Source organism: Cyclopterus lumpus, chromosome 4 (genome assembly GCF_009769545.1).
Source record: "Cyclopterus lumpus isolate fCycLum1 chromosome 4, fCycLum1.pri, whole genome shotgun sequence".
In the NCBI taxonomy this organism is placed as follows: Eukaryota; Metazoa; Chordata; class Actinopteri; order Perciformes; family Cyclopteridae; genus Cyclopterus; species Cyclopterus lumpus.
The window spans coordinates 5,688,051-5,710,385 of NC_046969.1; the positions used below are offsets into that span (position 1 = coordinate 5,688,051).

Consider the following 22,335-nt stretch of genomic DNA (forward strand, 5'->3'; position numbering starts at 1 on the left):
TATCGCAGGTGTATAGAGAAACATCACTCTGTTAAAAGAGTAAAATGTTTGGAGCAAATGGAGCAAGCTTTTTAAACCACTCATGGGCTCCAGTCTACTTTATGTACATGTTGAATAATTAAGACTTGGTTCGGTACTTAGCATTGCTTTGGGTTAGGTATGGTCATTTTAGCGAGAGCATAAAGTATTTATTTGGCTTTAAATAAGCTTGGAGAGACCCCACACCGCTCCGTATTTTGTTTGCCTCTCGTGGTATGGGCGTGGCTTACGGCAGTTTAAAAATGTGGTCGTAAAGTGATTGGCCGACAGCTGTGTATTCGTATGGATTCGAGCTATTCTCTTTACCCATTTGACAATAAGTAGCCACCCTCGCTTGTGATTGGCTGAATAAACAACGCGACCAAATTTCAAATGAGATCCCTTGTCTTTCGCGATGTTGTTGAGGGGAAAGTGTCTGACTGAACGTTTGCTAGTTGACTAATACCGGCTCAGATCGAGTAGCTGTGAGCAGTCAGCATTAACGTTAGTAGCAGCGCTAACGTTTTAAACAACTAGCGTTAGTTAGCTAACTGCGGGGCATGGAGTGAGCTGCTACTTTTTTAACATTTGAAATGGCTGAAGCGGAGACTTTAACACTGAGAGGATTTCTAGACTTAACGTTAAGTCCAGCAAAGAGACGCGACGCGAACAAGGAAAACGATGTTCCAGTTTTGGTTTTGACCCTCTTTTCGAAGGCTCCGTTTGTGACTTTCGGTACCGTGAAGCTGGGAACCTCCAAGTCTGTGGTTCTGCGCATTGAGAACCCGACGGAGGGCGCAGAAGCCGAGGTGACCGTTGACAAGATCCCCTCGAGTAAAGGCTTTTCTGTGGACCGCAGCCCGTTCACGATTCAGGTAACGTTAACGTTCCTCACTAACGTTATTGTTCCAGCTTCTCTCCAACCGACGTCACACACGAACAGACACAACTTTGGTAATGTCACATGTCCCGCAGAGACATAACCTGTCAGTCATGCTCGAGGTTTGTTGAGCCATGTGATTGTTATTGTATCTCCTTATTTCACAATCACTATGTATGTATTAATATATACGTATGTATGTATGTGATTGTTATTGTATCTCCTTATTTCACAATCACTATGTGTGTACATATATATGTTTGCAGCCCGAGGACTCGTTCAGTTTGACAGTAACATGGACTCCGACAGAAGAAGGTGGAATCAGAGAGCTCATCCTCTTTAATGCCAACGGGGTCCTCAAGCACCAGGCTGTGCTGCTGGGGAGAGCGGAAGCACCGAGAAAGAAAAAGGTAAATGTCAATCAATTCATTGATGGGCAGAATGAGTAGGAAACTCGTTTGAAAATTGATTGATGGTTTTTCTAATTAAAACTATAAATATAAATATGTTTCTTTTAATTTCAAAAGTGTGAAAGGGTGCTGTCCTTTTTCTTGCTTTTATTATAGAACATTTAATTTATTTTTGGTGGACGTTATGATGAGGTTGTTTGATGGTGCGTTCATGAAGTCAGTTTTAACAAAAGATTCTGGCGTAATTTGTTTGATTAGTAAAGAGAACAATCTCTCATTCAAACATAATCAGGGACCCTAAACAAGTGGTCTTGGACTGTAATTCTGACGCGGCACATACATTTCATGTTTCTCTTTTGCATTTCAGACAAGCTTATGGGACAAGATCAAAAACAAGAGGGAGGGGGAAACGGTAGCTGCCCCAAGGAGAAAGAAAACAGAACAGCCGTTGAAGATGGCTGCCAATAAAACCTTCCAAGTGTCCCGAAAGCCACAGTACAAACAGAGAAAGCCACGCAGCCCACTTGCTTCTCTCAACGAGTACAGAGCTGTTGGAGCGAGACCCGTCTCCCACCTCAGTCCCGTTGACGATTACTCTCAGAAATCCAAGGAGAAGAAGGCCTTGACTTCCACCCAGAGGCAACGGTCTCTGGGCTTGTCGGACCAGGAGAATGTTCGGAGGAACTCTCCCCTTGTCCTCCTCATCCCAGCCAGAAAGCTGATGGACTCTGGCAACATGTCTGCAAGCACAGATCTTACCAAAATGCTCAACAGGACGCTGTCGCCTATCGGGACCCCAGACACGTTTAAGAAGCTCATGCCTCGTATTCGGTCCAATGGCCCACTCACTGCATCTGACACCGACAGTGCGTTAACTGGAACGGCAGTTCCCTCTTTGAAAGATGCCCTGGCCCTCATCGACTCTGATCTGAGCTACATTAACACCAGTCCTCGAGACACCAGCTGCAGCTTCTCGGATTCGCTAGAATCCAAGAGTGGGATTTTTGGCGGCGGAGAGGACAGAAATGGCCTCAAAGAGTTACCCGATAGCCCGCAGGGGTCCGAGTCCAGTGAGCCGAGACTCACGTTCTTTGTCAGCAAAGAGGTTGTTTGTGTTTCAGAGAACGGTGGTGCGAAGGAAAAGGTCAAAAAGGCCTCTTTCGCATCTGCCACGGTGACCAAGAGCAGAGCACCACCACTGGCGGAGGCGACCCATTCAAGTGGCAGGAAAATAAAAAAGTCACGGCGAAGACTTTTGGAGAAAACCCTTGAGCTGTCTGACGGCAGCGACCGGAGTGAGTCTGGACCAGTCACTCCAAGCCTTCCCGTTATCCTCCCAGACACAGAAACCAGGGTGTGGAAAAGCTCTGAGATTGCCAGCTCCCCATGTGATAACAGACATCATGCCCAGGAAGTTACCCCCTCTGGCCCGACTCCACCCGTCACCTTCCCCGTCACCTCCCCTCCACCTCTGGCCCCTGCTCGCTTCTCTTTCTCAGCCATATCCCCGCCTCCCGCAGCCCCGGCCTCCGCCACTTTCACGGTCACCTCTCTGTCGCCCCTGGGCTCATCGTCCCCCTTACACCACGGCTCTACACAACACGCCTCTCCGACCCTTTCGGTACCCCTGTTCGTGCAGGAGGACTCCTTTCCCGTTCACGTGGCGGGGAAGGGCAAGAAGAGGAAGAGCGAGGAGTATTTGAGAAGCGACGCAAAGATTGAGGATGCCGGGAAAGCTGAGCGTGTCAAAAGGAGCAAGGGGGTCGCCGTAAGAGTCGAGGCCCCGCGATCGGCGCAGGAGAGGAGAAGTGCATCCCAGAGGCAACCGCCGAGAACCGCAGGTGAGCAAGTGGGAAGTATATTGGTGTTAAGATGATAAACCATGATGTTGTTGGATAGGAGAATCTCAAAAATGCTGTCGCTGTTTCTTCTATCTAGGAACATCTGTTACATATCCTGGACCCTGTGTATTCACTGTGATGCTTTTTCTCCTTCAGACTCTGTGCGATCAATGCCTTCTTCGTATCTAAGGACCGCAAGGTCCATGGCTCCTGCCCAGGAAAAGCAATCGAGCTCAAAACTCTCCTCAAGAGGTATTAAAATGACTTACTTGTAGTGAAGATCTGTCTGGGAGTTTTGCCAACATAAATAGGTGATAAAATACAAAATTATTATTTATTTTTTTACCTCTATTATTCGCAGGTGCCCGGTCCGCTGGTATTTCATCAGTAAAGACTGCAAGAGTGGTTGCTCTTGCGCAGTCAAAACTGACCTTTATTAAGCCGGCGCAAACAGGTATTTGATCATTTCTTGGTGTGAAAGGGTATTCTGCTTTTGTTTATCTTATTTAGTCATCTGCAACTATTCTTTTTCCTCTCAGCCATACCGAGACACCCAATGCCATTTGCTGCCAAGAACATGTTCTACGATGAGCGGTGGGTCGAGAAGCAGGAGAGGGGATTCACGTGGTGGATCAACTACGTCCTCACCCCAGACGACTTTAAAGTCAACACTGAAGTCGCTGAAGGTAACGTTCAGCAGCAGCTTCCACTACTCCAACGATGGGGGAGTGATTTGTATTGTGTCGTGTTTGGTTTCAAGGAAATATCTAATCCTCACGCTCTTTGACTTGCTTGTTGACTGATTTTATTATAGTCTGAACACTTCGCTACTTACACGCAGTGGAATCTTTATTTGAATGAGTGTCCGAGCTCTCGATGTCCTAAACGTTGCCTTTTCTTCCGTTTTTGTTTCCTGTGCAGTGAATGCGGTGTCCCTCGCCATGGGCAGCGGTGACAAGTGCAGTGTGCCTAGAGCGCCCACCAAAGAGGAGATGTCCTTCAGCACCTACACGGCCCGGCGGAAGCTGAACCGCCTCCGCCGCTCCGCCTGCCAGCTGTTCACTTCCGAGGCCACGGTCAAGGCCATTCAGAGGCTGGAACTGGAGGTGGAGGCCAAGAGGCTGCTCGTCCGGAAAGACCGCCACCTTTGGAAGGACATAGGTGACGGAACATTACATCGTGCAGCCTGTCGATGAAGGACTTTAAAAAAAAAAATGTTTAAGTAACATTAACTCTTAATTCATCGTCTTTCAGGGGAACGCCGGAAAGTCCTCAACTGGCTTCTTTCATACAATCCGCTGTGGTTACGGATTGGCCTCGAGGTATTCCGATACAACCATGTTTCTTTCTCCTTTTTTAAAATCTTTTTTTAACTTGTCTTTCCAAAGGGTTCAATTGTCAGTGTCTTCTCTGTGCACGCCCCGCTTGCTGAGCAATAAGCACAGTGTTGCCTCGTTCTCAGACGATCTTCGGGGAGTTGATCTCGCTGGAGAGCAACAGCGACGCCTTGGGTCTGGCTCTGTTCATCCTCCAGCGGCTGCTCTGGAACCCGGACATCGCGGCTCAGTTCAGACACGCCAAAGTGCCTAACCTCTACAAAGACGGTAAGCGAGGAGCATCGACGGTTGTCTTGTCTGAGCTGGTTATTGGCTCGGGTTGTGTTTCCTCTTTCCCACCGTAAACTTAAATGTAAACCTATTTGCTGTATCATAAGCACACAGAAATAAAAATAATAAATCCTTATGAAGCTAATTGAAAATGTAGAACTTGGCTAAAAGTTCAACTTTTAATTAAACGACACAAACTAAACTTTTAGATTTCCTGATCTAGTGATTTATTTTGTCATTAAGTCTGTATTGGGTTTTCAGATCAAACTCCGATATTCAATTTGCAATCTGCACATTTTAGGAAGTTAGGAACCAACATTTTTGGGAGATTTTGCCTAATTAAACTATTATCAAAATAGTTGCCAATCAATTTATTTTAAAAATCTTTCAATCAACTAATCTTTGCAGTTCTACTGGAATTATACATTTTCTCAAAAGGATAAAATTAGGTCCCTGGATAGTTTGTCCCAATTTACAAATTACATTTCTGACTTCAATGTTGTGTCCTTTTTCAGATTTAACGTAACCAAGGTAACAGTGTTACTTTGTTCTGGTGTTAATATCTCGGTGCCCTTTCTCGGTTAGGCCACGAGGAGGCGCTGTCTCGCTTTACTCTGAAGAAGCTGCTCCTGCTGGTGTGTTTCCTGGACAAAGCCAAAGAGTCCCGGCTGATTGAGCACGACCCCTGTCTGTTCTGCTTGGATGCAGAGTTCAAGGTAGGCCACACCCCTCCCATGTCAACAACAAGCATTACATATATATAAAAAAAACCACAATAATCCGTGATTTTAGTTTTTGTCTATCTGGATTTCATTTGTTTTTGGTCTTTTATTACTGTCTTGAGGCCCGGATACTGATAATTCCATTATTGAGAGATATCACGGCTTATTCTAACCCTCCTGTTGTGTTGCGGGTCAAATTGACCCGTTTCAAAGTTTGAAGACCTAGGGAAAATATTTCTGTATAAAACGTCTTCTGCTTACCTTATTTACTGTAATCAATGTAAATAATTACAGAGATAATGTTCGGGTCAATTTGACCCGGCAGTGAAAGTGGAGGCTATAAGTGGTCAGAAGTGTCAAGTTTAGACCATTTCTTTCTTTGTAAATGTGAGTCAGTCTTTCTTACTCCCTCCCACCATGTTTCACCACATTTCTCATACATACATACATACACACACACCTGTTCACAGCCCCATATATAAAGTTGTACACATTTCAAACTTCAAACTAAAAAATCTGGTGTTTGTTATGGGAATCCATCTCTATCCTGATATGTGCCCATCACCACACGTGAATCACACTTTGCAGACTAAAGAATGTTTCTCATCTTCTCACTTTCCCCCTAAATAAACCTTTATTGGACATGAAACGCTAATGTAGGGGTTTCTTTCATGTCTCTCCTAATAAATATGGTACTATAGGATTTCTAATAGTCTGACTGACTGACAGAGTGACACACACCCTATTTCATCCCAATCTCAGACGCACACACACTCTCTTTCTAACGACCCCACCTGTGTGAGAAATACAGATACTATTTTGACGGGAACCTTTATTTTTCCCCACGGGAAAACTGTGCCCACACTTAGCAGGGGAGGGGCGAAACATCCAAAAGGGTTGCTGAGCAGTCCTCCCAACAGTACACACTGCAGATACATACGACTGCACCAAGAGAACGACTGCGCGCTGGCCTTCGGTCATCTTTTATAATATAATTGATGCATCTTAACACTATAAATAAAGTTTACTTTCAATACAAATCCTTATGACTCATTTGGCTTGATTGTGAGTGAGGGGGTCAATATGACCCTGAACAGCACAGGTGTCTCTATTTATCTACATAACCCCATGAGAAAGATTCTTTTGGTTCCTGACAACTTTTGGATGATTCAACATTCACCGGGTCACATTGACCCGGGAACATCATTGCTGTACCTAAGAAACAAACTTAACAGGAGGGTTAAGTATGTGTTAATTAACCTCTTTCACTCCCTCCATTATTTTGGAGCAAATACACCTAAAATGACATCCCCAAATTTAAATGTCTGTAGCTTCTGAGCCACTCTGACTCTATGCGTCAATGAGATCTTGCCAGAAAGAAAAAACCCTAGAGTCTCGTGTGAAAGGGTCAGAAAACCTGTAGGTCATACAGAAACCGAGCAGTGGGCCTTTGATGTCAGTACAAATTAAAGATTTTTTTTCTCTTTGAATAACTGCCAGTATACAGCTGTAACGACACTATCAGTGAAGGCTACACCCCTTGTTCCTTCAGGACGTAACCGTTTCTGTGCCGCGCCGTCCGCTTCAGTTGTAACGAGAGCAGACATTTGTCACCCCGACAGATTTTAATAATGGGTTAACTTGTGTGGTGCCAACATGGATCAATTATAACTTCCTGATCATGTTCATGATCAACAGATGGATTTAATGAGAGGAAAAATAACTTATAATGTTGTCGTACCAAATCTTACCAGATGTGCAGTAATTTATGAATTCCTTTCGGGCCGAGGACTGCAGGTGTTTACATAATACATAGCATATCTACATTTTTGTATCTGAGAGGGAGAAAATGCACTGGTATGTGTTTTTTTTTAATTTATTTTTTTAATTCACTGACCTGACAGCCATCAATAAGTGAACCTCACGTTCCCCACTATCATGTTTTTTCTTACATTGTTTACAGTGTTTCATCTCATTAGTATGGGTGGTCTGAAACTCTGCCATGCTGTGTGTGTTTTCTTTACCTCAACAGACGAGTAAAGACCTGCTCCTGGCCTTCTCCAGGGACTTCCTGAGCGGCGAAGGGATCCTCCCCCGACATCTCGGCTACATGGGGTTACCCGTCTTCCACGTTCAGAGGCCCCTGGACGAGTTCAACTTCGCTGTGAAGAATTTGGCAGTTGATTTGAAATGCGGCATTCGTCTAGTGTGAGTGAGACGGCATGAATCCTAATGTGAACGCTCCGATCCCCAACGGGATATTTGCTTTTCTCGGAGGTCGGGCACAGAAACACGGCAGTATCCCTGCAGCTGGGAGCGATTCAGTGCCTCAGACTGGAGATCTCCTCACTGAAGGATGCTCTCTCCAACTGCCCTGCCGGCGTAACAGTACTGCACTCGGATCCTGGTTCAGTCTCGTTTGTGTGTCTCTTGACGTTTATTTTTTACATATTTAATTACACAAGTACACAAACCCTTTCTACAAGATCTTTGGCAAGAATCTTTCATCCTAGAGATATATCTTCGTTGGCCATCAGGTGGTGGGATCTTTTGTCAAATGTTAAAACAAAAAATGCTCGATAGGATTGCAAATTGTCACGGCTGATTTATAAGTGAACAATGTAGTTAAAGTCTGTCATGATGTAGATTCTGGTCATTTATGACTCAATCCACCAGCATTCATTCATTCTAGTGAAGAAAATCAAAAGTGCCACAGCAGCAAGCACGCAACACCAAAGAGGTCAGAAAAGAGGCAAACGAATCGGTATAAAGTCTTTCATGTGTTTGGGTTCTCTTCCAGGCGCGTGATGGAGCTCCTCATCCAGGACTGGAGTTTGTCAGCCAAGCTGCGTCTGCCAGCCATCAGCCGCCTGCAGAAGGTCCACAACGTGGACGTGGCGTTGCAAGTGCTCAAAAGCAAAGGGGTGGACCTCAAGGATGAACACGGTAATTCTGAATTTTTTATCTTTTTTTTGCAAACTGGAACATGCTCTACCTGAAAGAACGTTTATCCTCCATAAAATGAGATTCCATCGTTTTTTTTCTTTTTTAAGTTCCTCTGTTCTCCATCGCGGGCTGTGTATTTAATTCTGGGCTGCTTTTTCCATCTTGTGACACAGTTTCGTTACCACATCTTTTACTTGAGCGTGAACACAGCACACCTTCTGTTTGATCTCACACACAGCTGATCTAAAAGTGACTCTTTGTGTTTGTGCATCCACATTAAATGAACAAGTGTCACAGTGAGTGAGCGGTATAGGACGAAAAACAAGAAGGGAATTAGAAAAGTAACACAATAACTTTGCCTGCTTAAATCACTAAAAGACCAAACCTAATGCCTGAAGTTGGCGTTTTTAAATCGTGACATGTCTTCAGCGACGGCAGCGTTTAATGCCTAAACAGGTTCTACAACCATTAAAGAACAAACACAAAATGAACAGTCCTATTAAGCTGCAGCTGACAATTATTTGTCATTATTATTGTTCTTGGTGGTGCAGTCCCCGTCATAAAATTCCCAAAGCTCAAGGCCATGTCTTTAAATTATAAATATTTGTCCCGATAAAAAGGGTCTAACCCAAAGATATGGAACAGAGAAAAGCAGAACAAAAACTGAGAACATTTGTTATGCAAAAATGAGTCCAGATGAAACAAAAAAATAAGTATTTGATCTTTATCACAGCAGATGATGAACATGGGTTTTAAGCACCGAGCCAAATTGGAATAATTAAAAGAAAATGGCCAAGAATATAAAATCAGGTTTCGCAAAAATTAAAATAAGCAGTATTCATTGCTCAGATTCGATGTAATGTTTTACTTTACCCGGACTTTAAGCATCGTTTGTTTCTTTTCAGGATCCAATATTGATTCCAGAGACATTGTGGATGGACACAGAGAGAAGACACTGAGCCTCTTGTGGAAGATCATCTTTGCGTTTCATGTGCGTACCAGATTTAGTTTAGTGAAAATTGTCTCGCCTTAGTTCTTTTCTTTTTTTCATGTGTAAAGAATTTTTTTTAAATGCTGTTATCAAACGATCTGTTAAGGTGGAGACTATTTTGGATGAGGCTCAGCTGAGGGAAGAAATTGGCTTCCTGAGGAGAACCTTGAGGACCAAACGGACGCTGGCGTCCCTGAGGGCCGACCGGGGCCTTCAGCCGACTCCTTCAAAGACCAGGCCGCCGTACGAACACAGCAGCACTAAGATTACTCTGCTGATGGACTGGGTCCGAACCGTGTGTGACTTCTACAATCTGAAGGCGAGCTACATTTCTCTGCTGTTGTCACTGTTGTCAGGCGTATTATTTTTTTCCTAAATAAAAAACAAACTGTAAAAAACCCACAAATGAAGTTTCTTGTCCGTCTGTGCAGGTGGAAAACTTCACCGTAACGTTCTCGGATGGCCGCGTCCTCTGCTACCTTATCCACCACTACCACCCCAGTCTCCTGCCAGTGAGGGCCGTCAGTCACAGCACCACGCAGACCGTCGAGTGCTCGCCAAGGGGTCGCCTGGAGCTCAACTGCTCCGCCAGCGACTCCGACAACTCCTTTGGCTCCTTGCCGACGGGCCTGAACGGTACGTGTCAGCTGTGTGCTACGGTGTCGTCAGTTCAATCGTCTGCTTGGGTGCACTTATAAATAAATACAAAATAAAGTCACATCACAGAGACATTTTTGGTATAATAGAGTGTGGAAAATGTCTGCGTCTGCAGCATAATAATATATTCAGTGCATTTTGGGGATTTGTAGGTGGTTTTATCCACAGTATATCCACCTGTTAATAAAGTACACAGACTTTGAGAATGAATTGAAAAGTAAAACAAATATCTAGATTAAATGAGTGCCAGGTTTTAACTCAAATTATCAATGTGTTGCACCTACATGGAATTTGTGGTCATTTCAGAGGATAGAAAGACCATTATTGTTTTTTGTTTTTTTTTAATAATGGGAGGAGTTCAGAAAAAGTGATTGATGGCACGCCATGGCTCAAAGATTAAATGAACGCTTGTGATCTCTCATAAAGGACTTTTAACGGACATTATGAGGACATTGGAGGGACGGTGATGACTGTTGCTCTTATTCTTTCGTGAACAGGCCCAGATTCTCCATCAGTGGAATTTAAAGAGCTGCTGGAGAATGAGAAAAACAACTTCGGACTGGTCAACGCTGCAGTGTCTTTCCTGGGTGGCGTTCCCGCCATGATCAACCCAGCGGACATGTCCAACACCATCCCCAACGAGAAGGTGAGACCAAACACTGATCACACTTCTTATCAGACACAGATCTATTACGTTATTGCTGCATGCTTTGGGATTTGAGCGGCTTTAATGGAGTGTAGGCACATAGTAGGTTGTTTGGCTACGGTCTCCTTTGTCCTTTGTCTGGATTATTATTATTTATTATTATTATTATCATCATCATCATCATCATCATTATTATACTTTTTAGACAGTCTTTATTTCATGCAGTTTAATTCGCAGCAATTCTTTCTTTTCTAATATTTTTTTAAAAGGCAAATACAGATTAGTTGGTCAAGGATGTAACAGTTTTATCACAGTGTCCAGTAAAGCTTTCATGATCAAATATGAGACCAAGTCAAATGGAAATGTTTCACATGTCTTTCCAAATATGAAAGAATACACAGAATATTTCACAAGGATAAAGTAATCATGGTTTTGACTAATGACCGCTCTAAATCCATCACTAAATGTGCTCCACCTGCGCCTTCATCCACGTCTGTCTATTCCCAGGTTGTGATGTCATACCTGTCCTTCCTGTGTGCCCGTCTTCTGGATCTGAGGAACGAAAGCAGAGCAGCTCGGGTCATACAGGGCGCTTGGAGGAAGTACCGTTTACAGAAACAGCTACAGCTCTACAAGGTTGGTTCAATGTTGGGCACAACTGCAAAGTGATACATATTTTATTTTCAGCACATCCATGCAATGCATTTAGCCATCTAAATTCTGAATCTGTCACTTTAAAAAAAATCTGCAGGTTTTTCTTTTGCTGCTTTTTTCATTTCCGTCTTCATATTTGGCTTTATTTTCTTTTGGTGGTTGCAATACAAACTTAGTGCCAGTTGTTACTTAAGTTATGGTTGCACTATTCAACGTGGAGCTGCTGTTTGTCAGTTTAGCTACATATACAATATTTGTATAAAACCGTTTACAGGAGATACATTAAATAATGGCTGCGCAATATTTAGTATTTCCTATTGTATTTAGGGATTTACATTGAAATTAAGGTTTTGTATTTGTGTGAAATAGTCATCGAGTAATGTGCTATCTTATTGCTCGCACTGATGGACATGCAGAGAATTTTCACGTGAATCTGCAGAAATGTAACAATTAATTGTTTTCATTTTCTCTATATTTTCTTTTTTGTGGGGACACAGGAACGAAACATGGCTGCCATGAAAATCCAGTTGGTCGTGAGGAGTTTTCTACAGAAGCGCAGAGCTGAGAGGCAGACTCGAGCTGCCGTGATCATCCAATCAGCCTGGAGGGGTTTCTTAGCCCGCAACAGGCTGAGGCTCAAAAAACAGGCTCAACTTCGGGCTCTGCAGCATGAAGCAGCAACTGTCATCCAGGTGAGTGTTGCTTACATGGGCTCACATTGTGTCTCATCTAGAATTCATTAAAAATGAACAAATATTTTTACAGTAGTAATAAGAGGCTTGTTCTTGTTTGGCTGATTGTGTTTCTCTTTGGTCCTGATTTTACATGCTCTTGGTGAAAGTTTGCTCAACTGTCCATTTTTTTGCGGCAAGGACACCTGCAACTGTTCTTTGAATATTTTCTTATCTCGTCCATGCAGGCTCAATGGAGGATGTTTTCGGCCTCGAGGGCTTACCGACGCCTCCGAAACTCCGCCATTGTTGTCCAAGCACAATGGCGAATGAGGAGGGCAGCCGCTGCTTACAGAAGAATTCACTGGGCGGCAACAGTCATCCGGAAGCACTCGCGAGCATGGGCACTGGCAAAAAGAGATCGGGACCATTATCTCTCCCTTAGAGCCGCAGTGGTAAAAATACAGGGAGGGTACAGAAGATGGAAAACCCAGAAAACAGAAAAGGAAAACCGAGCTGCCAAAGTGATACAAGCTGGGTTTAAGAAATGGCATGTGGCAAAAATGGCTACAAGAGCTGTTGCCGCCGTAAAGATTCAGTCTTGGTACAGAATGCAGATGTGTCTCCATCACTACGGAAAGATCAAGAAAAGCACTGTGCTCATTCAGGCCCAGAGCAGAGGTCACGCACAGCGCCGCCGCTTTCGGGCGTTGAGGCTGCAGCGCCGCTCGGCCATTGTCCTCCAGAGTGCCTTCAGAGGGCATGCTGTCAGGAAGCAGATGGCAAAAATGAGATGCGCTGCAGTCATAATCCAGCGGCGGTTCAGGGCCTCCGTGGTGGGAGACGCGGAAAGGCAAATGTTTGCGAGGATGAGACGCGCCGCCGTTGCCATACAGGCAGCTTATCGTGGACAAGTGGCTCGGGAGTCGCTGAAAAGACGGCACAAGTCGGCAACGGTAATGCAGGCAGCTTTCAGGATGCACGTGGCCCGGCGGCACTACCTCGTCATGAGAAGAGCTGCGACTGTGATTCAGCAGAAGTACAGAGCCGCTGTTTTGGCTCTCGGGATGAAAAAGGCTTATGATGCTCTCAGGAACGCGGTGCTTGTAATACAGGCTAACTGGAGAGGCAGAGCAGACAGGAAGACGATGGAGAAGCGGCGCCAGTGTGCAACGCTAATACAGGCTCACTACCGGCGCCACGTGTTGCAAGCGGAGTACAGAGCCAAGATGGCCTGTGTCGTGGTTGTACAGCGTCGCTATAGAGCGTACGTGGCTGGAAAGGAGACGAGGAAAGCGTACCTGCACACGAGAGCAGCCTGTGTGACACTCCAAGCAGGATTCAGAGGCACGAGGGTTAGGGCAGAGCTGAAGAGAAATCACTGGGCGGCGACTGTCATTCAGTCTTCAGTGAGGAAGTTTTTATGTCGCAAACGATATTTCCTCCTCCAAAGTGCAGCGATTATCATCCAGAGCCGATACAGAGCTCTTCTGGTCTGCAGGGCACAGCAGAAAGAATACACTGCTCTGAAGCAGGCCACCGTAAAAATACAAGCCGTGTACCGAGGATGTAGAGTGAGACGAGTTCTAAAGAGGAGGCACGATGCTGCCAGAGCAATCCAAGCGCAGTTCAGGATGCACAAAATGCACATGGTGTACCTCGCCACCAAGTGTGCCGCCGTCATTATTCAGGAACGCTACAGGGCCAAAAAGCTCAGGAATCAGCAGATGCAGCGGTACGGGGCAATGAAATCCGCAGCGGTGTTCATCCAGGCAGTGTACCGCGGCCACAGGGCAAGGAGCAAGATTGTAGAGATGCACCGAGCCGCATCGATCATTCAAAGAAAGTTTCTCGCTGTTCGCGATAGAAAAAGGTTCCTAGCTCTCAAGGCCGCAGCTTTGGTTTGTCAGCAGAGGTCCAAAGCAGTGACTCTGGCAAGAAAAGACCGTTTGGACTATCTGTCGAAGCGCACGGCAGTCATTTGTCTGCAGGCGGCCTACAGAGGATGCACTGTCAGAAAGCAGTTGCATATACAGCGTTCGGCAGCTGTAACGATTCAGTCCCACTTCCGAAAGCACCAGCAGAGAACCTACTACAAGACTCTCCTATGGGCGGCCAGTGTTTTGCAAGCGCGTTACAGAGCCAACAAGAAAATGAGAGGGGAGACTCAAGCCCTGAGTGCCAAGAGAAATGCTGCTGTTATCTTACAAGCCGCCTTCAGAGGAATGAAATCCAGACAACTCTTCAAACAAAGGCACCGGGCTGCCGCTGTTATCCAGAGAGCCTATAGAGCACACTGTGAACACCAGCAGTATCTGGCCTTAAAATCCTCCGTCCTCACCATTCAGCGGAGGTATCGGGCCACTGCAGCAGCGACGGTTCAGATGCAGAAATACCAGACGATGCGAGGTGCTGCTGTTGTCCTGCAGGCAGCACACAGAGGGCAGCAGGTCAGAAAGCAGGTTGCCCGCTGGCATCGGGCTGCCACTGTGATCCAGTCTGCATTCAGAAAGCACAGAGAGGAAGTCAAATACCAGGCCATGCGTTTGTCCTCCATCATCATCCAGAGATTCTATCGTTCCTGTGTTCTTCAGAGGCAGGAAAGGGAAGAGTTCCTAAAAATGAGACATTGTGTCATCGTTCTTCAGGCAGCTTTCAGGGGTCATCGTGTGCGGACCAACGTTGCCGAGATGCACAGAGCAGCTGCTGTTATTCAAGCCAACTTCAAGAGGCACAGACAGCAGTCGACCTTCAGGAAACAACGCTGGGCAGCCTGCGTCTTACAGCAGAGGTTCAGAGCTCAGATCCAGAGAAACGCTGAGGTGAAACATTATCAACAGTACAGAAAAGCAGCCATCGTGTTACAGGCTGCATGTCGTGGAATGAAATTGAGGCAGAAGATCAAACACACGCATCAGGCTGCCGGCGTTATCCAGAGGGCCTATAGAGCACACTGTGAACACCAGCAGTATCTGGCCTTAAAATCCTCCGTCCTCACCATTCAGCGGAGGTATCGGGCCACTGCAGCAGCGACGGTTCAGATGCAGAAATACCAGACGATGCGAGGTGCTGCTGTTGTCCTGCAGGCAGCACACAGAGGTCAGCAGGTCAGAAAGCAGGTTGCCCGCTGGCATCGGGCTGCCACTGTGATCCAGTCTGCATTCAGAAAGCACAGAGAGGAAGTCAAATACCAAGCCATGCGTTTGGCCTCCATCATCATCCAGAGATTCTATCGCTCCTGTGTTCTTCAGAGGCAACAGAGGGAGAACTTCCTAAAAATGACACATTGTGCCATTGTTCTTCAGGCAGCTTTCAGGGGTCATCGTGTCCGGTCCAACGTTGCCGAGATGCACAGAGCAGCTGCTGTTATTCAAGCCAACTTCAAGAGGCACAGACAGCAGTTGACCTTCAGGAAGCAACGCTGGGCAGTCTGCGTCTTACAGCAGAGGTTCAGAGCTCAGATCCAGAGAAACGCTAAGGTGAAACATTATCAGGAGGTTCTGAAGGCCGTAATTAAGCTTCAAGCTACCTTCCGTGGAATGAAATCCAGAAGAATAATCAAACAAAGGCATTATGCCGCTTGTGCTATCCAGAGAGCTTACAGAGGCTTCTCTAAACGCAAGCAGTATCTGAAATTACAATGGTCAGTCCTAACTATTCAGAGACAATATCGGGCGGCTGTTGCAGCTAAAGCCCAAAGAACAAAATACCTGGAAATGCGCAGCGCAGCAGTCATCGTTCAGGCAGCACACAGAGGTCAGCAGGTCAGAAAGCAGGTTGCCCGCTGGCATCGGGCTGCCACTGTGATCCAGTCTGCATTCAGAAAGCACAGAGAGGAAGTCAAATACCAAGCCATGCGTTTGGCCTCCATCATCATCCAGAGATTCTATCGCTCCTGTGTTCTACAGAGGGAGAACTTCCTAAAAATGACACATTGTGCCATCGTTCTTCAGGCAGCTTTCAGGGGTCATCGTGTCCGGTCCAACGTTGCCGAGATGCACAGAGCAGCTGCTGTTATTCAAGCCAACTTCAAGAGGCACAGACAGCAGTCGACCTTCAGGAAACAACGCTGGGCAGCCTGCGTCTTACAGCAGAGGTTCAGAGCTCAGATCCAGAGAAACGCTAAGGTGAAACATTATCAGGAGGTTCTGAAGGCCGTAATTAAGCTTCAAGCTACCTTCCGTGGAATGAAATCCAGAAGAATAATCAAACAAAGGCATTATGCCGCTTGTGCTATCCAGAGAGCTTACAGAGGCTTCTCTAAACGCAAGCAGTATCTGAAATTACAATGGTCAGTCCTAACTATTCAGAGACAATATCGGGCGGCTGTTGCAGCTAAAGCCCAAAGAACAAAATACCTGGAAATGCGCAGCGCAGCAGTCATCGTTCAGGCAGCACACAGAGGTCAGCAGGTCAGAAAGCAGGTTGCCCGCTGGCATCGGGCTGCCACTGTGATCCAGTCTGCATTCAGAAAGCACAGAGAGGAAGTCAAATACCAGGCCATGCGTTTGGCCTCCATCATCATCCAGAGATTCTATCGCTCCTGTGTTCTTCAGAGGCAACAGAGGGAGAACTTCCTAAAAATGACACATTGTGCCATCGTTCTTCAGGCAGCTTTCAGGGGTCATCGTGTCCGGTCCAACGTTGCCGAGATGCACAGAGCAGCTGCTGTTATTCAAGCCAACTTCAAGAGGCACAGACAGCAGTCGACCTTCAGGAAACAACGCTGGGCAGCCTGCGTCTTACAGCAGAGGCTCAGAGCTCAGATCCAGAGAAACGCTGAGGTGAAACATTATCAACAGTGCAGAAAAGCAGCCATCGTGTTACAGGCTGCATGTCGTGGAATGAAATTGAGGCAGAAGATCAAACACACGCATCGAGCTGCCGGCGTTATCCAGAGGGCCTATAGAGCACACTGTGAACACCAGCAGTATCTGGCCTTAAAATCCTCCGTCCTCACCATTCAGCGGAGGTATCGGGCCACTGCAGCAGCGACGGTTCAGATGCAGGAATACCAGACGATGCGAGGTGCTGCTGTTGTCCTGCAGGCAGCACACAGAGGGCAGCAGGTCAGAAAGCAGGTTGCCCGCTGGCATCGGGCTGCCACTGTGATCCAGTCTGCATTCAGAAAGCACAGAGAGGAAGTCAAATACCAGGCCATGCGTTTGGCCTCCATCATCATCCAGAGATTCTATCGTTCCTGTGTTCTTCAGAGGCAGGAAAGGGAAGAGTTCCTAAAAATGAAGCAATCCACCATCACCCTTCAGGCAGCGTTTAGAGGTTGGTGTGTGAGGAGGGACATGAGCGGACAAAATCAGGCAGCGATTGTGATTCAATCGTGCTGGAGATGCTCAGTGCAAAGACGTATCTTCCAAAGGACGCGCGAGACGGCCGTGAAACTTCAGCGGAGGGTCCGAGCGGTCCAGCTTGGCACGTTGGAGAGGAACCACTACACCCGGATCAGGAAAGCTGCCATAACACTTCAGAAACACTTCCGAGTCTGGACTGCAAGACAACAGGTAATGGGTCTTATAAAGTAAATACTTTTTAATGTTGTTCTGACATCCAGACAGCCTTTGGTTTGCATTCACAAACGTTGGAGTGGATAGATGAAATTAAAATAAATATATAGACTGCCTGCCTGGAGAGAAGCTGACCATATTATTAAAAAAGTTTAATTTGTAGTAAACTGGCATGCCCCTGTGTTCCAGGTACGAGAGAGAGCCGCGGCAGAGAGGAGGCGCCGCTTTACCTCTGCGGTCTTCCACCATCTCAGCGCCATAAAGGTGCAACGAGCTCTGAGGGCCCACTGGGCTTTGGAGTCGGCCAAAAGACAAATCCATTCCGTCATCGCCATACAGGTACAGGGACATGGAGCCCGCAGCGCCGAAAAGCACTTCCGAAGACTTTAGTGAATCGCCGAACAGCACAACCTCTTCTTTCAACGATTGCCTTCCTTGTCCCCGCAGCGATGGGTAAGATCGAGGCAGCAGAGGCGGCGGTATCTGGAGGACAGGAGGAAGGTGCTCATCGCCCAGAGAGCGGTGAAGTGCTGGTTAGGTCGCCGCCACAGGGCTGCATCCATCATCCAGCAGGCCGTCCGCAGGCTCCTCCTTCTAAAGCGCCAGGAGAGGGTTCAACAAGGCATTGTCAAAGCTCAGGTACCCAATATCCCTCACGGTATATTTGTTGTGACCAAAATGTCTTCCAAATCAGACGAACAAGGGCAGGATCTCTGTAGGGAAACTTGAGAAGAGGGTGTGACATCGTAATCTTTGGTTTGAATGAATTGTAGTTGAACGTCCGAGGCGAATACCATTTAATTTAGTCGATACACCATTTCTATCCTCCTTTTTGGCATTTAACTATCAACATTTTTTTTCCTGCTCTCCCTGCAGGCTTTGTGGAGAGGACACCGCTCCCGCCGACTGAATGACGATGCCAAGTTGGTGAAATTAAGACACCGATTACGCAAAGTCTCCACCGGTGTCCGAGAGGAGGACAAACTGTGCAACAAGACGTCGTCTGCACTGGACTACCTCCTTCGATACAAACACTTCTCCTATATTCTCGAGGCCCTGAGAAACCTCGGTAAGGTTGGCCATCTCTGGCAATTCACCCATATGATGTTGTTTTTGTTTGGCTTACAGAGCAAGTGCTGGTATGAGACTGACATTTTTAGTTCTTCATGATGCAATATTCCTTTTCTGATGGCTCTGTTTTAATATCAGAATTAATGAGGGGAAAAAAGGGCTGGAACTAAATAATTTTTCCCTATCAATTAATCAAGATAAGTTCAAGTCCATCAAAAATTAGTTCCAGGATTATCATAATAATCAAATAATTCATTATTTAATTTGGTACAGCTGTGGCGGACTTTCAACAGACATCAGTACAAGTTTCAGGGACTTGAGTTTGTTATTCCAGTTATTTCAAACCGCTAATTGTCTGGGCAGGTCATGACCCCCAGCTGTAACCACTGAAACTGAGAAACGGGAAGTTGGAAGTGTGGGGGAAGAAGTTCCTCCTCTTGTAATGGCTAAAGTGCTTGTGTTGTCAAGATGAGGTCATTACATAAGAAGGTGGTTGACGTGTGTTCCCAAATTCTAATGTGTGTGTGTAATCTAAAAAAACAACTGGGTGTGATCTCAGGTGTCTTTTCAGTGGTGCAGTTTGTGCGAGTGCTAACAGAAGACCCTTTGTTTGTGTGTGTGTGTGTGTGTGTGCGTGCGTGCGTGCGTGTGTGTGCAGAGACCGCCACCAGACTGTCCCCAGTGTGCTGTGAGCGGCTGGTTGAGAGCGGAGCCACCAACGTCATCTTCACACTCATCCGTTGCTGCAACAGGAGCGTCCCTTGCATAGACGTCATCACCTACTCCATCCAGATCCTCCTCAACCTCTCGAAGGTACCAACCCATACCTGCTCTGTTTACCTTTTCTCGGCACGAGAGCCCCATTTAACTTTTTTAATCACACTACACAATGAAAGTCTGATCAGTTAACTTTCTAAAAGAGTCCTTAGGCTTGAAAAGCTGCACTTTGTACCTCGAGGTTCAAAGATATAAAGATACGGATTTTAGTCTCGCTCATTACGCCACGGTTAGGGAGGGGCCAAAGAACTGCATTTTCAAATCCAAGCAAATATTTAAATAAATAACTCTTTACTTCCGGTATATGTTTTAACATAATATTCCAACACAAATCCATGTGATTATATGTAGAGCACACAACAATGTGCACTTATTTCCCAGGAGGCATTTATCTTATCTTAACATGATATCTCTTGATATCTCAATAAACAACATGTTGCTGTTTCACGTAGGATTTTATGCAGGGCTATTTATCTTTCATTCATATTGCAGGGCACAGTGACGTCCTATCAGCCTGTTGCATTACGTATACACGTTGCATGGGGAGTTGGTCGGAAGGGGGTTGACAGGCGAGCTAGTTCCTCCTGCTTTCATGCTAAGCTAAGCTAATTGTTTAGTGTTCCTCATATACTCTTAAGAGAACCTATTATTTTAATGACATGTTAAATCATGTCGGTTTGATGCGTTCTTGTTCATGTGGCGGTAGTAACACTGCTCATGGGGCCGAACAACTAGTTTGTACAAAGTGACTTGTCTAACATGAGAGTAACATCCCATGTTTAACACCAGTGAGGGCGAAGGCCAAAGCGTTTCCTCGTCCTCTCGGATCTCTCACTTCCCCACAGATGCTTTACATCGGGCTCTGCAAAACCAAGTTTGGGCATGAGGCCAGCATTCATTTGTTTCTGTGTTTCGAAGTTTGTAAAAAGTGGCTTGGCTTAGAATCTATCGCTCCTTACGCGCTGTAAGTTGCAGATTAATTGATGGAAGTCATGATATTTATTATTGGTTTTAAATGGGTCGGTACAAGCTGACGTAAGCAAACTTCATACTCTGTTTTACAGTTTTTTTAAAATTGTTTTGCATACATATGTTGTATGGTAAAATAGGTGCACAGTATAACCAGGGATATGATCTAAAGGGTTATTAAGGCTTTAAAAAAAAAAAGTAACTTAAGATATGCAAAGGAAATAGAGTATTCTGACTTTAGGAAAAAAGGGAACATTTTCCTCCAGCTGCAGAAATGTTGGGCACTCCATCCTTTTGTTCACAGAATGTTTGTTTGGTTTTATTGATTCCTCACTTTGTATAATAATAATCCTATTATTAGAGCGCGGACATTTACAAACGTCATATTACATATTTTACACACATACATGACATTTTTGGTCTCTGCATTTTAACCCAATTCTTAGTAATTTCGGGGCAGTGGGCTGCTGTGAAGCACCTGGGAATCAGTGTCTTGCTCAAGGACATGTGGACTTTGGGGAGGCCAGAGATCGAACCGGCTAAACATGCTAACATGTGCTAATTAGCACTAAACAACATGTACAGTTGAGGCTGATGTCATTCTATTTTTCAGGTATTTGGTCATAAACTAAAATAAATGGCCAAGAAAAGTTTTTGACCTGATGGCGCCAGATGATTTGCGCAGGGTCCACCAAAATTATTAGAACTCATCTTGAGGGCATTTATTTTCGTTCTGTGACACCAGACTTTTTTTCCCTTAGTCTCATCAAGTGATGACATGGGTTTAATGCCACGTCTGTACCTTCCCTCTGCTCCACTCACTCAAAATGTCCTCCCTCAGTATCACAAGACCATCGAGGCAGTGTATTCGGTAGAAAGCTTTGTGGAGACGCTGCTGGACCTGCTGCAGAGATACAGGGAGAAGGCCGGCGATAAAGTAGCAGAAAAGGGCGGCGGCATCTTCACCAAGGCCTGCTTCCTTTTCGCTCTCCTCCTTCAAGACGAGCACCGTGCTGGGGTTCGTAGCGACTACAACAACATGACTCTTTAATTCCTGGATATAATCCCAATAGGCAAAGACAATTGTAATAGCTAATTCAACAAGAAAGGATGGCTATTAGAGCTTTGTAAATGTAATGCACATTTTCTTTTAACATTTTCTTTAGGAGGTTATGAAGCGACCCATGGTATTGGAGCGAATACGCAGTATTTACCGTCTCACTGCTCGCAAACACAAGATGGACGCCGAAAGGACTGTTATGAAACAGAAGATGAACGCATCGATGAATGGAAGCTTCTTAGTCCAAGCAACACCTCGCAAATCCCGCCCTGTGCCAAAGTATGTGTGCATGTGTGCATGTATGCATGATTACTGTATTTGTCCGAGATACACTGCTTGTATGTGTTTGCGGCGGTAATTGACGCCCCGTTTTTTTTGTTTTTCAGATTTGCACCGGATTGGGTCCTCAGAAAAGACAAGCTCAAAGATATTGTAGACCCTCTCAGGGCCATTGAAATGGTGGCACACACACTCTGCATTGTGTTGTAAATGGATCAGCTTTTAAATCTTAATTTTCATCGTCTTTTTTACTTCAAAAAAACATTTTGTATAGTTCAGTTTTCTTTTTTACATTTCCATGTTTTTCATGTAATATAATAAAATGGATTTGTTTCTTATGTGTGCGTGCGTGCGTGTGTTAGAAGCTGACGCCACAAACAATTACACGTTGGCTTAGACTACCAACCAAATGTCAGGTTTGGTCAACGAAACACTTAGCTTCCATCATTATTTCAAGCCCAACCATATTATTTTCCCCGACACCTAAGTAAGTAAACTCAACAACGCTTTGAAACACAAGATGAGAAGGAGAAGAAAATACTTTTTTCATTAGTTTTATTTAAATTGTTTCAGATGATGGCAATGAATTCAATTCAATTTTTCAATTCAGTTTA

The 22,335-nt window shown here is 45.4% G+C and overlaps 1 protein-coding gene across 7 annotated transcripts; it reads left to right on the forward strand.

The window, feature by feature from the left end:
* The first annotated feature begins 426 nt into the window (after nucleotides 1-426).
* Nucleotides 427-22,059, forward strand: LOC117729160 (abnormal spindle-like microcephaly-associated protein homolog). Of its 7 annotated transcripts, none has more exons than XM_034529947.1 (28): nucleotides 427-893; nucleotides 1,165-1,308; nucleotides 1,676-3,149; nucleotides 3,306-3,401; nucleotides 3,511-3,603; nucleotides 3,689-3,835; nucleotides 4,071-4,310; nucleotides 4,404-4,471; nucleotides 4,612-4,753; nucleotides 5,342-5,472; nucleotides 7,511-7,686; nucleotides 8,279-8,424; nucleotides 9,330-9,415; nucleotides 9,522-9,734; nucleotides 9,847-10,051; nucleotides 10,570-10,718; nucleotides 11,226-11,354; nucleotides 11,870-12,064; nucleotides 12,292-15,321; nucleotides 15,970-16,170; nucleotides 16,828-17,562; nucleotides 17,755-17,904; nucleotides 18,013-18,204; nucleotides 18,442-18,634; nucleotides 19,295-19,449; nucleotides 21,224-21,400; nucleotides 21,549-21,721; nucleotides 21,829-22,059. In XM_034529947.1, exons 1-28 carry the CDS (start codon nucleotides 612-614, stop codon nucleotides 21,929-21,931), a joined length of 9,225 nt encoding a protein of 3,074 aa, XP_034385838.1. In that variant the 5' UTR covers nucleotides 427-611; the 3' UTR covers nucleotides 21,932-22,059. The 7 variants fall into 7 exon arrangements, with proteins under 7 accessions (XP_034385838.1, XP_034385837.1, XP_034385840.1 ...); XM_034529946.1 differs by having other exon boundaries at nucleotides 15,970-16,139; nucleotides 16,797-17,562; XM_034529949.1 differs by lacking the exon at nucleotides 15,970-16,170 and adding an exon at nucleotides 15,808-15,926 and having other exon boundaries at nucleotides 12,292-14,493; nucleotides 16,575-17,562; nucleotides 21,829-22,057.
* Nucleotides 22,060-22,335: the final 276 nt, after the last annotated feature.

Excerpts from the sequence above, each read along its gene's own strand:
- LOC117729160 (XM_034529943.1), top strand. The coding sequence starts at position 612 with ATGGCTGAAGCGGAGACTTTAACACTGAGAGGATTTCTAGACTTAACG. Across the intron at positions 8,425-9,329 it reads GGACCTCAAGGATGAACACG|GATCCAATATTGATTCCAGA; the intron begins GTAATTCTGAAT and ends GTTTCTTTTCAG. Across the intron at positions 18,205-18,441 it reads AAGGCATTGTCAAAGCTCAG|GCTTTGTGGAGAGGACACCG; the intron begins GTACCCAATATC and ends CTCTCCCTGCAG.